At 36.8% G+C, this 13,434-nt stretch overlaps 1 protein-coding gene across 1 annotated transcript in view; it reads left to right on the top strand.

The window, feature by feature from the left end:
- The first annotated feature begins 388 nt into the window (after positions 1–388).
- Positions 389–13,434, top strand: part of DISC1 (DISC1 scaffold protein) — an 831,610-nt gene continuing 818,564 nt past the window's right edge. Inside the window, exon 1 of the mRNA XM_053712267.1 lies at positions 389–525. Coding sequence (XP_053568242.1) covers positions 510–525 — 16 coding nt within the window. The 5' untranslated portion in view covers positions 389–509. The remainder of the gene's footprint in view (positions 526–13,434) is intronic.

Here is a 13,434-nt window from a genome sequence, read left to right on the forward strand (position 1 = left end):
ATATATTGTATACTAGTATTATACTCCTGTATTTGTAGTCACTAGACAATAATATACACTAAAAAAAGGTCCCCTTAAATTATAACCACAACAAAAAAAGTTGCAGATGTGTTCCAGCTGATTTGATTACAGTTTCAAATAAACAGATAATGATAATTTATTTTTGTTGGGGAAAACTAAAAAGTGTCTACAGGAAGAGCTTTTAAATAAAGCTTTTACACTTTTTTTTTTAAGGCGATGATATTCAGCATGATATATGTGTTTAAGTTAAACAATGTGGCAGTGTAACGGTTTCCTCTCCACTATATACAGTGTTGTAAAAAAAAAATCTGAACAAATTCCCGAGATTTCAAGCAGTAAGGAAACTCCGCCTCTCCTTCCTGCCTGGGTCAGACTGTTCTCTGAAACAAACAGAAAACGTTTCCCTTTGAAATGAGCAGAATTCACACAATTAGGTGATAATAATTTCATATGTAACCAGTTCATTACCTTAAAGTACAACCAATGAGATGGCTAAAAACCCAGGTAAGTGATTATACTAATAAGCATTGAAGATAATGATTATAAATAATATGAAAAAGTAACAGTAAATGTGGTAAAGACAAATTTAGTTTCTATTTAATTACAAAAACTTTGCATGGTATGTGTGAAATTATGCATTCTTTTGTGTTTATCAGATATCTTACTATAGGTCTTAAACTGTTGCATATTTTGCAATTAAAGGCTATATATAAAGATAGTAACTGTATAAAGAGACACTGAAAAAATGCAAGTTGCAATCTTCTTGTTTATTTTGTGCAATGGGATATTTTGTTTAGGTGTTAAGTAATTGAACTAAAATGACAAAATAATTTGACACTGGTATTAATCAGTATTTGCATAAAAAAATAATAGTGTCCCATTATTAATATCCCACAGGAATAAGTCCTATTTTAATACCACAAATCACAGGAATGCAGAATGTGTGCCTATATTTATGTATATATGTACACATTTTCTTCAGTAAAAATATTACATATGTTTTATAAAAATGTTACAATGGCTTGCAATAATGATTTTAGATAGGCATTACAAACAGAATTCAAATAGGACATTCTGGAGCCATTTATTGACATTTTAACAAGAGACTTGTTTGTTTCTCACATGTTTATGATGTTATAATCCAATATGCAGGGAAAATAATTCTGCACGCTTAAAAGGTTTTAGCATAGTACAGGCACACAGTAGTAAAGTTTTTTATGCATAGACTTATACCTCTCAGCATGATATATGCGTTTAAGTTAAACAATGTGGCATCTTTGAAAAACAATAATAATCGAAATTGCCGTAATAGTTGAAAAATGTAATGCACTAATTCATTAGAGCATGTAATTTTAAGACCTGCAAAGGGGTTAACATACAGAAGAGGTACCGCTTGGGACTTGCAGAGCACTGCTGGTCTTTAGCGGAAACCACAGCTGATCCAATCAGCAACACTAGTTACACAGCTGACCCATGCAATTAGCGGCAGGTTTCTGCTTGGGATCAGCAGTGCTTTGGAGGTAGCAAGCAATACTTCTACTGTGTATTTAACATTTTTGTGGCAGTGCAGGGTCAGTAGTCTTAAAATTACATGCTCTAAGAAATTAGAGCATGTATTGTTTAAACTATTATGGCCCTTTAATATAGAGTATATTTAGTTAAAGGGACAGTCAACACCAGAATTTTTGTTTTAAAAGATAGATAATACCTTTATTACCCATTCCCCAGTTTTGCATAACCAACACCGTTATAATAATATACTTTAACCTCTGTGATTAACTTGTATCTAAGCATCTTCTGACAGCCCCCTGATCACATGACATTTTATTTATTATCTATTGACTTTCATTTTAGCCAATTAGTGCAGTGTCTGCCACAATCCACAGGCGTGCTCACAATGTTATCTATAGGGTTTACCTGAACTAGCTCTCCCCTGCTGTGAAAAGCAAATACAAAAACATGTGATTAGAGGCGGCCTTCAAGGGATTAGAAATTATCATATTAGCCTTCCTAGGTCTAGCTTTTAACTAATAATACCAAAAGAACAAAGCAAAATTGGTCATAAAAGTAAATTGGAAAGTTGTTTAAAATTACATGCCCTATTTGAAACATGAAAGTTTTTTTTGGACTTGACTGTCCCTTTAAAGAGACATTCCAGCCTAAGAATTTTATTTTTATGACTATTTTAACCCTTTCAAAAGAGCTAGAAACACAACCAAAGTTGACTACCTGGAACACCCCCATTCTGATTCAGATGAGGTTGTGGCCAGTCACAGGGCATACACGTTCATTTGCTCACCAGTTGTATTCTTATCTAAAGGACAACTGGAACGCCCAAAAATACTGGAGAATTTTTAGCATTTTTGCTATTTCTCCATTTAAACAGAAATAGAGACTTGGTTTTTGTTTTATTTACCTGTCAAAAGTATATATTGTTTTTAAGTAGACAACCCAAGGTATTGATCTAGGAACCATTTTGGTATATTTCATGCCACCGTTTCGCTGCCAAATGTGATCATATAAAAAAAAATCATTAACTTTTTCACAAACTTTGGGATTCTCACTGAAATTATTTACATACTGCTTGTACAATTATAGAACAAATGATTGTAAAAGCTTTTATGGGATCCCCTTTGTTCATAAACAGAAGACATGAATGGCTTTGCCATTGGTTTTTGGTATTTAGAAGGCCAAAAATTGCAGCTGTACACCACACGTCTGGCAGTGCAGAGGTTAAGGGTATGAATTTTTTTTTAAAACTAATTCATTTTATTTATTTTTTATTTACTGCAGTGCCCTCCCACCTCCCTGATCCCTTCCAAACAGCTCTCTTACCCTCCCGCCTCCCAACTGTCTCTGCCATATGAAGTTGAAGTACTGGCAGCTGTCTGCCAGTACCTAGTTTATAGCTATTTTTCTTTCTTTCTTTTTTTTTATTTATTTATTTTTCTGTAGAGTAGTGGTCCCCACCTCCCATCTCCCCACAATCCTTAAACTACACCTGCTACTCTCTCTTATATCCCCCTTTTCGATAGTGTAGCATTTCCTCCTTCCCTCTCCCTTCAAAAAAAATTCTGTATTGGAGAGTCCTGACAACCGAGTTGGCTTGGGCTTCCAGCATGTCAGACGTAGCTCTACATTATGCCGTACACTGGGCTATGTACCACCTAATGTAGATCTACCTCAGAATGGCGCAAGGCGTTAAAGGGACATAATTAAATATGGATGCATATTTTCAGTTTTGAAAATAAAATACTTATAAATACTTCTTATTTTATTTTTGGATAATCCTGTGTTTTGTTTGCAATTGTTTGATATCAATGAGAGCAGAGTGTTTTTTAAACAAACGATCAAAAAGTTAAATAATTGAGACACATTTTCATTGCCTTCTTTTCTCATATTTACTAAGGGTGCCAATATTAGTGAAGGGCACTGTATATAAAACTGAAACATGCTGTTTTGCATGCCAATTACAGTTATCTTAAAAAATACATATATTTAGCTCACCTGAGGACAGCATAGTACAACTCTAGCCCAGATTTATAACTTGTTAACATTTGTATAATTTAACAAAATATATTATAATACTATGTTATGGGGATAATTTACCTATTTGTTATATATTTTCAGTAATCACTAAGAAACAAGGTTCTGCAAGCAGAAGTGTCATTATAAACTTGCAGTATAGTTTACAGAGTTAGATAATAGGTGCAATACTGTTAATGCCATGTAAAAAAACCTACAAATTAATAAAATAATATTTGTTAGTAACCTGCAATTTCAATATTTAGATCCTCAAAGAGATGATTTGAATACGCGGACTGCAGAAGAAAAAAATGCAAGTTCCATTGGGCTGCAGGTGTAGAAATGCAGAGCCATAAATAAATCATTAAAGGGATTACTGAAGACCCCATTTCTTGCTAGTTGTGGAATAATGGATAAATATCCTCCATTTAGATGAGAACCCCCAATTTCATTTGGCTGATCAAAACCCTGTTGTATGTCTGATACATCCATAAGCTAGCATATGGAACATAAGGATGGGGGAGTGAGACAAATCTAACCTCTTCCTTTAATACATAGAGGGACTGAAACCACTAATTTGTAAGAAGATATTCCCTCAAATGCCATACTCAGAATATTGACCTTTGGGGTGTATGGCAACTCTAATGAAGCTTTTATGACCCTCTAACCATATAAATATAACATAAGATCTAAGATTTGAAAAAAAAAAAAAATGGAAATGAAATGGTGTTCCAAGACTCCATAGCTATCACGTGATCATCACAGAAATAGAAATCGCCTAGAAACCAATGCAAAACGTTGTAACCACATACATTGATCAAATAATGGCTTTGTTTATCAGGTGAAACGTGTTGGATATGGAGTTTTGTTTTGCATATTAAGGTTGCATATAATAGAAGTAAATTGGTAAGTTTTTTTTTAAATATTGTATACCTTATTTCAATTATGAAAGAACAAAAATGTTCGTTATGTCCCTTTAATACAACTGCTGGAAAAGTCACTAAGGCATTTTATAAATCTGCACCAAAGGGGTATTTCATAAATCTGTACCTAAAGTTTTTTATTTTTTATTAAAGGGACAGTGAAGATAACAGAGAAGCATTTACAACCATTTTTTGCCATAATTGCACAAGCTGTTTGTAAATAACTTCAGTGAGAAACCTAAAGTTTGTGAAAAAGTGAACAACTTTTTTTATTTGATCGCATTTGGCGGGAAAATGGTGGCATGAAATATACCAAAATGGGCCTAGATCAATACTTTGGGTTGTCTACTACACTAAACTAAAGCTAAAATTAACCCTGCAAGCTTCCTAATTAACCCCATTCACTGCTGGGCATAATACACATTCTAATTACCAAGAAGCAACGCCAAAGCCATATATGTCTGCTATTTCTGAACAAAGGGGATCCCAGAGAAGCTTTTACAACCATTTGTGCCATAATTGCACAAGCTGTTTGTAAATAATTTTTTTTTTTTTTTTTTTATGATTTTTATTGAGGTTTTATGGTGTGGCATACAAACACGGTATTACAGAAAAAGAAAAGACAGGCAAATAAATAAATAATACAGCCATATTTTACACATTGAATAAACTGTCATCAGTAATATAAACTGGAAGCATGAGTAAATGAGTTCAATTAAACAATATAAATAGAAATGCCAAAAAAGTTATGAACCTTCTCCCTTACAGCAGAGGCCTCTTTTGGACCTCTCCACATTTAGAATGAAAACATTAGAGGGTACATTGATAGCAAGGAGACCACTCATGGGTCTCAAATGAACCTCAGATTTTACTTTATTTTTCTTTAGATAGAGTTTTATTATTCAGGGGATACTAGAAGGTAAAGCTTTTTTTTTTTTAAATTGTTGAGAGACGCTAGATAGAATGAATTATCTGTGCTGACCAGTGAAGAGAAAAAAACCAAAAACATTTTCATGACATTGTATGGAACACCTTAACGCGAGCAAGAATAAACTATGTCTGATTGCATATCTTGGGAATCTGTTAAAACAGAAGCAGTATCTTTAAAAGTACTCATATGTGCAGCTTCACCTACAGCTAAACATTATTCCAAATATTCCGTCAAATATGAAGTTGGTTATGTAGCTTATTTGGGAGCCGCTAGATAAATTAATACAATCAATATAGGCTGTGGTATAAATATTCTATACTAACCAGTAAATAGAGAGGAACAGTTGCATGACATTTTATGGAACAAACTAGCATGAGCAAAAGTAAACTGTGCCTGATTGCATAACTTGATATTCTGTGGAAACAGAAGCAGTATCTTTGGAAATACTTATATGGGCAGACTCATCTTAAACTAAATATTATTCTATATATTTTGTTAAATTTTGGAAACTGGCTATGTAACCCTGTGTGTAGTGTACAGCCTCGGCCGCAAGCCGCACAGCACAACACCATATTTCCATAATAGCAGTAGTACATATTTGTGGGAAAAATATACCCATGAAGCCAGAGTACAATCATTAAAAAAAAAGATGCAACTAGTATACGTTTGAAAATAAAACAGCAGCAAAGCCAAAGAACTATATAGAAATTTAGGCTAAATCAATCTTTCTAAACATCAATGGTTAAATAGTAGGAACTTGCAAGCAAACTGCAGCTGCATATAAAATATTTAATGTGAGTCTGTTTAAATCCGGTTAGGAATCAGTCTAACCTACTCCAGAGCGATTCCTCCTTAGATAGTTCTCTTTACCAGATGGTTGCCCGTTCTCCCAGAGTCTAAGCCAGACACAGGTGGTGATGAGAAAATACCGTCTCTGTCCCTGCATAGTGTCCCAATTGGAGAACCACTCACCTGTGTGATAAGGGGTTTGCAAAACTTTCAAAGACACTGAGGATCTCTGTATGCGTGCTCGTGTACCTCCATATTCCTGAAGTGAGTGTGTCACAGGAGTTTCCTCTGCTACATGGCCCTCGGTTAATATAGGAGCTGACTGGGTCGTTGCTGTGTTTCCCTTGCGGCTACCTGCTTCGGCTGCAGAATCAGCAATGATCCATTTGGTATTTTCTTCTGCGGCGACCACATCGCCAGTCTCAAATCCTGCAGTAGTGTGCGATATACCCGCTCCGGTTAGTGGAGGGCTGATGCGCTGGGGCCCCAGATCTCCGCCACCCACACACATCCCCAGAGCAGGTCCAGCTGGAATAACTTGCTGGGAAGCCATGGAGCTTCCGAGAGTAAATGCAGCAGCCATCTTTTCCTCTAAGGCCGCATGGTGAATTGAAAGTAGGTTGCGCAGCTCCTGCAACACAGCAGTGACATTCTGCTTGTCCATATTGGATCTTTGTGAGTAATGTCCGGACAGCACACTGGCCAGGATACCATGTATTGTGCTAGCACTCTCCCAGAACTCTATATTCAGCACAGTAAACGGCTTAACCCTTAAAAGATATGCGTTGGGCTCCCCATCATGCGGGTTAGATGATAGGCGCTAGGTAACTATGAAGGGTACAATTGCGATAAAAGCTCAAAGTATAGTCAAACAGTGCCTTGCGGGGATTCACTGTCTCTTAACGACAGGAACACCGAGGTGTCCTGCCGGGGGGGTATGAGGTGGTAGGCCGCAACCTTTGTTTCACTCCGGGATGCTGGATTTAATAACTAGACCAAAAGATAGTGGCATCATATGATAGAGCCTACATCAGCAGTAAATCTTTGATCAAGCAATGTAGATGATGTAGTGTTAGGATGAAGATTTTAGAGAGATTGCAATGGAAGCTTGAAGAGACTAACACTCTTGCGACCTGTCATGGCCGCCGCCCGGAAGTTCCCCCTGTTTGTAAATAATTTCAGTGAGAAACCTAAAATTGTGAAAAAGTTTACGTTTTTTTTCATTTGATCGCATTTGGCGGTGAAATGGTGGCATGAAATATACCAAGATGGGCCTAGATCAATACTTGGGGTTATCTACTACACTACGCTAAAGCTAAAATTAACCCTAGAAGCTCCCTACATGCTCCCTAATTAACCCCTTCACTGCTGGGCATAATACACGTGTAGTGCGCAGTGGCATTTAGCGGCCTTCTAATTACCAAAAAGCAACGCCAAAGCCATATATGTCTGCTACTTCTGAACAAAGGGGATCCCAGAGAAGAGTTTACAACCATTTATGCCATAATTGCACAAGTTGTTTGCAAATAATTTCAGTGAGAAACCTAAAGTTTGTGAAAAAATTTGTGAAAAAGTGAACAATTTTTTTTATTTGATCTCATTTGGCGGTGAAATGGTGGCATGAAATATACCAAAATGGGCCTAGATCAATACTTTGGGATGTCTTCTAAAAAAATATATATACATGTCATGGGACATTAAGGGATTCCTGAAAGATATCAATGTCCCAATGTAACTAGCGCTAATTTTGAAAAAAAGTGGTTTGGAAATAGCAAAATGCTACTTGTACTTATTGCCCTATAACTTGCAAAAAAAAAAGCAAAGAATATGTAAACATTGGGTATTTCTAAACTCAGGACAAAATTTAGAAACTATTTAGCATGGGTGTTTTTTGGTGGTTGTAGATGAGTAACAGATTTTGGGGGTCAAAGTTAGAAAAAGTGTGTTTTTTTCCATTTTTTCCTCATATTTTATAATTTTTTTATAGTAAATTATAAGATATGATGAAAAGAATGGTATCTCTAGAAAGCCAATTAAATGGCGAGAAAAACTTTATACAATATGTGTGGGTACAGTAAATGAGTAAGAGGAAAACTACAGCTAAACACAAACACAGCAGAAATGTAAAAATAGTCCTGGTCCTTAACGGAAAGAAATTGGAAAATGGCCTTGTCCTTAAGGGGTTAAGAATATTTTACTTATACATGTTAAATGATAGAAATTATTGAGTTTTATGTCAATTTTTTTAAGAGTTTGACAATCCTTTCATGTCTTTAAAGGAAATTAGTTATTTTGTTAGTTTGCAAAAGAGGGCATCACAATTTAATGTTTTTGTAAAAAGAATGCTACTGTACTGAGAAAAAAATGCCATCAGCTTAGAGTTGGCATAAACAAGTGTTACATCTACGGTCTGGAGAAGTCAGAAGTGATCATCCTGGATGACTTGTGGCCAAAAAGCCATACACTATACATCCAATGTGGAAACAAGGCCACGGAATTGAACTATGCACATAAACACAGCAGCTCTGGCTGATGAGTCAACATTTTAAATATTTGGCTGTAGCAGAAGGCAGTTTGCTCACTGAAGGGCTGAATGAGTGTCTGCAGGCATCAGTGAAGAATGGTGCTGGTTCCTTGCAATTAAGGGGCTGCATTTCTGCAATTTGAATTGGGGATTTGGTCAGAATGAATGATCTCCTAAATGCTGAGACGTAAAGGCAGATACTTATCCATCATGCAATTCCATCAGGGACGCACCTGATTAGGGTCATTCTGTTATTCTGCATGACAAGGACTCAAACATACAGCCAAAGTAATTAAAACTAGCTTCAGTGTAAAGAAGAACAAGGAGTCCTGGAAGTGATGGTATGGCCCCACAGAGCCCTGGAGGTAGATTTTTTTAGCAGCAGATGCTGGTTTCTATGCCCATCGTTTCAGGCTAGTCTGAAACAGAAGTTAAGAAGCAGCGTTAATAAGACTGCTGCTCCTTAACTTCTCCGCCAAATTTTAGGTGGCGGACTGAAATCATCCCGATCCGATCAGGATGATTAACACCCCCTGCTAGCGGCTGATTGGCCGCGAGTGAGCAGGGGTGGCATTGCACAAGCATTTCACTAGAAATGATTGTGCAATGATAAATGCCGAAAGCATATGCTGTCTGCATTTAGCAAAGTAGAGTAGATATGATTCGCTGTATCGAATCATGACTGCTCGACCTTTAATAAATTTACCCTCTGATCTCAACATTGTAGAGTCTGTCTGGGATTAAATGAAGAGACAAAAGCAACTGAGAATATGTTCATTACAATTATCTGACAAATAATGCTTTTTTAAAAACTATCATACACATTTCTATGCAGACCTTTAGTGATGCCATTGATGTCATATATAGTGTATATATATATCTATGAATAGATGTGGGCATCTGGAATACATCTCAGTAGAACTTAAGCTATGTGAATAGGAAAAGTATAGGAAGATTCTGTAAAGTATCCTAGGGTTTTAAGGGCGTCAAGTAAAAATTGGTGACTGATTCCTATTTCCGCTGTGAGATAACAAGGAATCCGAGAGGTCCATATCTCCCTGGGAGAATTTCCTCCATATCGGCCTGAAAGCCTGAACACCCCAAGATGAGATATGTGAGAGACTGGTACAGCAGAACATTTAGTAATGCTAAACTTACAATTTGGGGGGTCTCTGTATGATTGCTGTGGACAGACAAAGGCACTTCCCCCTCCAAATGTACTGCGAGAACGGGCTTTGAAACTTGATGAAGAGAGACTAGGGGTCTAAGTAAAGTCAAAAACATAATTTATGTAAGAACTTACCTGATAAATTAATTAATTTTATGGTGGCAAGTGTCCATGAGCTAGTGACGTATGGAATATACATTCCTGCCAGGAGGGGGCAAAGTTTCCCAAACCTCAAATGCCTATAAATACACCTCCCACCTCACTCATACCTCAGTTTAACGTATAGCCAAGTAAGTGAGGTGTAAAAGAAGTAAAAGCATAAAAAAGAGGAATGGGATAAATAAAGTGCTTTATATAAAAAATTCATAACTCCCAAAAAATTGGGTGGGTCTCATGGACTCTTGCCACCATGAAAGAAATGAATTTATCAGGTAAGTTCTTACATAAATTATGTTTTCTTTCATATAGGTGGCAAGAGTCCATGAGTTAGTGACATATGGGATATAATACCCAAGATGTGGAAGTCCACGAGTCACTAGAGAGAGAGGGATAAAATCAAAACAGCTATTTCCGCTGAGAAATTAAATCCAAAAAAATAATTTCTTAAAAATTAAAAAAACATATCATAGGCACTATAATCAAACCGAGACAGCTGCCTGAAGAACATTTTTACCAAAAGCTGCTTCCGAAGAAGCAAAAACATCAAAATGGTAAAATTTGGTAAATGTATGCAAAGAAGACCAAGTGGCTGCTTTGCAGATATGATCAACTGAAGCTTCATTCTTGAAATGTGGCAACTGATCTTGTAGAATAAGCTGTAATTCTCTGAGGCGGAGACTTCCCTGCCTCCAAATAAGCTTTGTAAATCAGAAGTTTCAACCAAGATGCCAAATAAATGGCAGAGGCTTTCTGACCTTTTTCTGGAACCAGAAAAAAATAACAAATAGACTAGAGGTCTTTCTGAAATCTTTAGTAGCCTCAACATAATATTTCCAAGCTATTACCTCATCCAAAGAATGGAAAGACCTTTCAAGAGTATTCTTAGAATTAGGACACAAGGAAGGAACAATAATTTCCCTATTGATGTTGTTAGAATTCACAACTTTAGGCAAAAATTTAAATGAAGTCCGCAAAACAGCTGTATCTGGATGGAAAATCAGATAAGGAGACTCGCAAGAGAGAGCAAACAATTCAGAAACTCTTCTAGCAGAAGAGATAGCCAAGAGAAATAACACTTTCCAAAAAAGTAGTTTAATGTCCAAAGAATGCATAGACTCAAAAGAAGGAGCCTGCAAAGTCTTTAATACCAAATTTAGACTCCAAGGAGGAGAAATAGATTTAATAACAGGTTTTAAATGAGTCAAAGCTTGTACGAAACAGTGAACATCAGTATGATTAGCAATCTTTCTGTGAAATAAAACAGAAAGAGCAGAGATGTGTCCTTTCAAAGTATTGGCAGACAAACCTTTATCCAAACCATCCTGAATAAACTGTAGAATCCTAGGAATTCTAAAATAATGCCAAGGATAATCATGAGTGGAACACCATCAAATATAGGTTTTCCAAACCTTGTGATATATTTTCCTTGAAACAGGCTTACGAGCCTGTGTCATAGTGTTAATCACAGAGTCAGAGAAACCTCTATGACTAAGGACTAAGCGTTCAATTTCCATGCCTTCAAATGTATAGATTTGAGATCTAGGTGGAATAATGGGACTTGAGACAGAAGGTCTAGTCTTAGAAGAAGTGACCAAGGTTGGCAACTGGACATTTGGACAAGGTCCGCATACCAGAAACTGTGAGGCCATGCCATAAGATTGTTCTATTATGATCATTGAGATCACTCCCAGAGATGAAAAAAACATGAAACTGCTAGAGCATTCATCAATTCCGCCTGAGAATTCCTAGACCTGGAGAGGTATCTAGGAAGTTTATTGTTTAGACGAGAGGCCATCAGATCTATGTCTGGAAGACCCCACATCTGCACAATCTGCTAGAACACATCTGGATGGAGAGACCACTCCCTGGATGTAGAATCTGGTGACTGAGATAATCCGCTTCCAAATTGTCTACATCTGGTATATGAATCGCAGTGATTAGACAAGAGTTGGATTCAGCCCAAGTATTAGAGACACTTCTTTCATTGCTAGGGGACTGCAAGCCCCCCCCCCCTTGATGATTGACATATGCTACTGTCAGGGCTCGACAAACCCAGGAGCCTGGGAGCCACTGGCTCCTAGGATTTTACCCCTGGCTCCTAAGTTTTGGGGTTATTATCCATATATCTATATACAAATCCAACCGGCTGGCTCCTAAAAATATGCCTGGCTCCTAAATATTCTTACTGGCTACTAATTTTTAAACAGATTTGTGAAGCACTGGCTACTGTTGTGACATTGTTTGTTTGAAACCAAATATACAGTTCTTTCTTAATAGAGGCTAAGCCTGAAAAGCTCTGAAAATAGCACAGAGTTCTAATATTGATTGGTAACCTCGCCTCTCGAGGATTCCAAACTCCTTGTGCTGTCAGAGACCCCCAGACAGCTCCCCAACCTGTGAGACTTGCATCTGTTGTGATCACAGTCCAGGACAAACAAAGGAGGCCCCTTGAACAATAAGGTGATGGTTTAACCACCAAGTCAGAGAGAGTTGAGTGTTGGGATTTAAGTATATCAGTTGTGATATCTGAGTATAATCCCTGCACCATTGGTGCAACATGCAAAGCTGTAGATGTCTCATATGAAAACAAGCAAAAAGGATTGTATCCGATACTGCAATCATGAGACCAAAAACTTCCATGCACGTAGCCACTGAAGGGAATGCTAAGAGACTGAAGAAATGAACAACAGAAATGTTTTTTCACTGTAAGAGCAATAAAATTGTGGAACTCATTACCAAAGGAGGTAGCGAATGCCAATACCCTAGATACATTTAAAAATAGTCTGGATACATTTCTGTATATAAACAAAATTCATGGATATGATTGCTAGTATTAAATGGGTCACCTTTTAGTGGGGTTATTTAAGCTTAACTGGAGCTTTTTGTAAGTATTTTAAATTTGTATAGGTTGAACTTGATGGACTTCGGTCTTTTTTCAACCTTATCTACTATGTAACTGTGTTACTATGTAAATCAAGAAACTTTTTGGTAGATTGATCCTCCAAACATGTATTTGAAGAAACACCAGAAATTGTTTTGTTTGAGATTCTCTAAATGAAAAGATTGAATTAGTACCAATATATCGTCCAAATAAGGAAACACCACAATACCCTGCTCTCTGATTACAGAGAGAAGGGCACCTAAAACTATTAAGAATATTCTTGGTGATGTTGCAAGGCCAAACAGAAGAACGACAAATTGGTAATGCTTGTTTAGAAAAGAGAATCTCAGAAAACGATAGTGATCTGGATGAATCGAATGGTAAAGGTAAGCGTCCTGTAAGTCTATTGTGGACATGAAGTGACCTTGCTGAACAAAAGGCAGAATAGTCCTTATAGTCACCATCTTGAAAATTAGGACTCTTACAAAACCATTTAAAGTTTTCAGATCCAAA

This window comes from Bombina bombina, chromosome 4 (assembly GCF_027579735.1).
Source record: "Bombina bombina isolate aBomBom1 chromosome 4, aBomBom1.pri, whole genome shotgun sequence".
Taxonomy (NCBI): domain Eukaryota; kingdom Metazoa; phylum Chordata; class Amphibia; order Anura; family Bombinatoridae; genus Bombina; species Bombina bombina.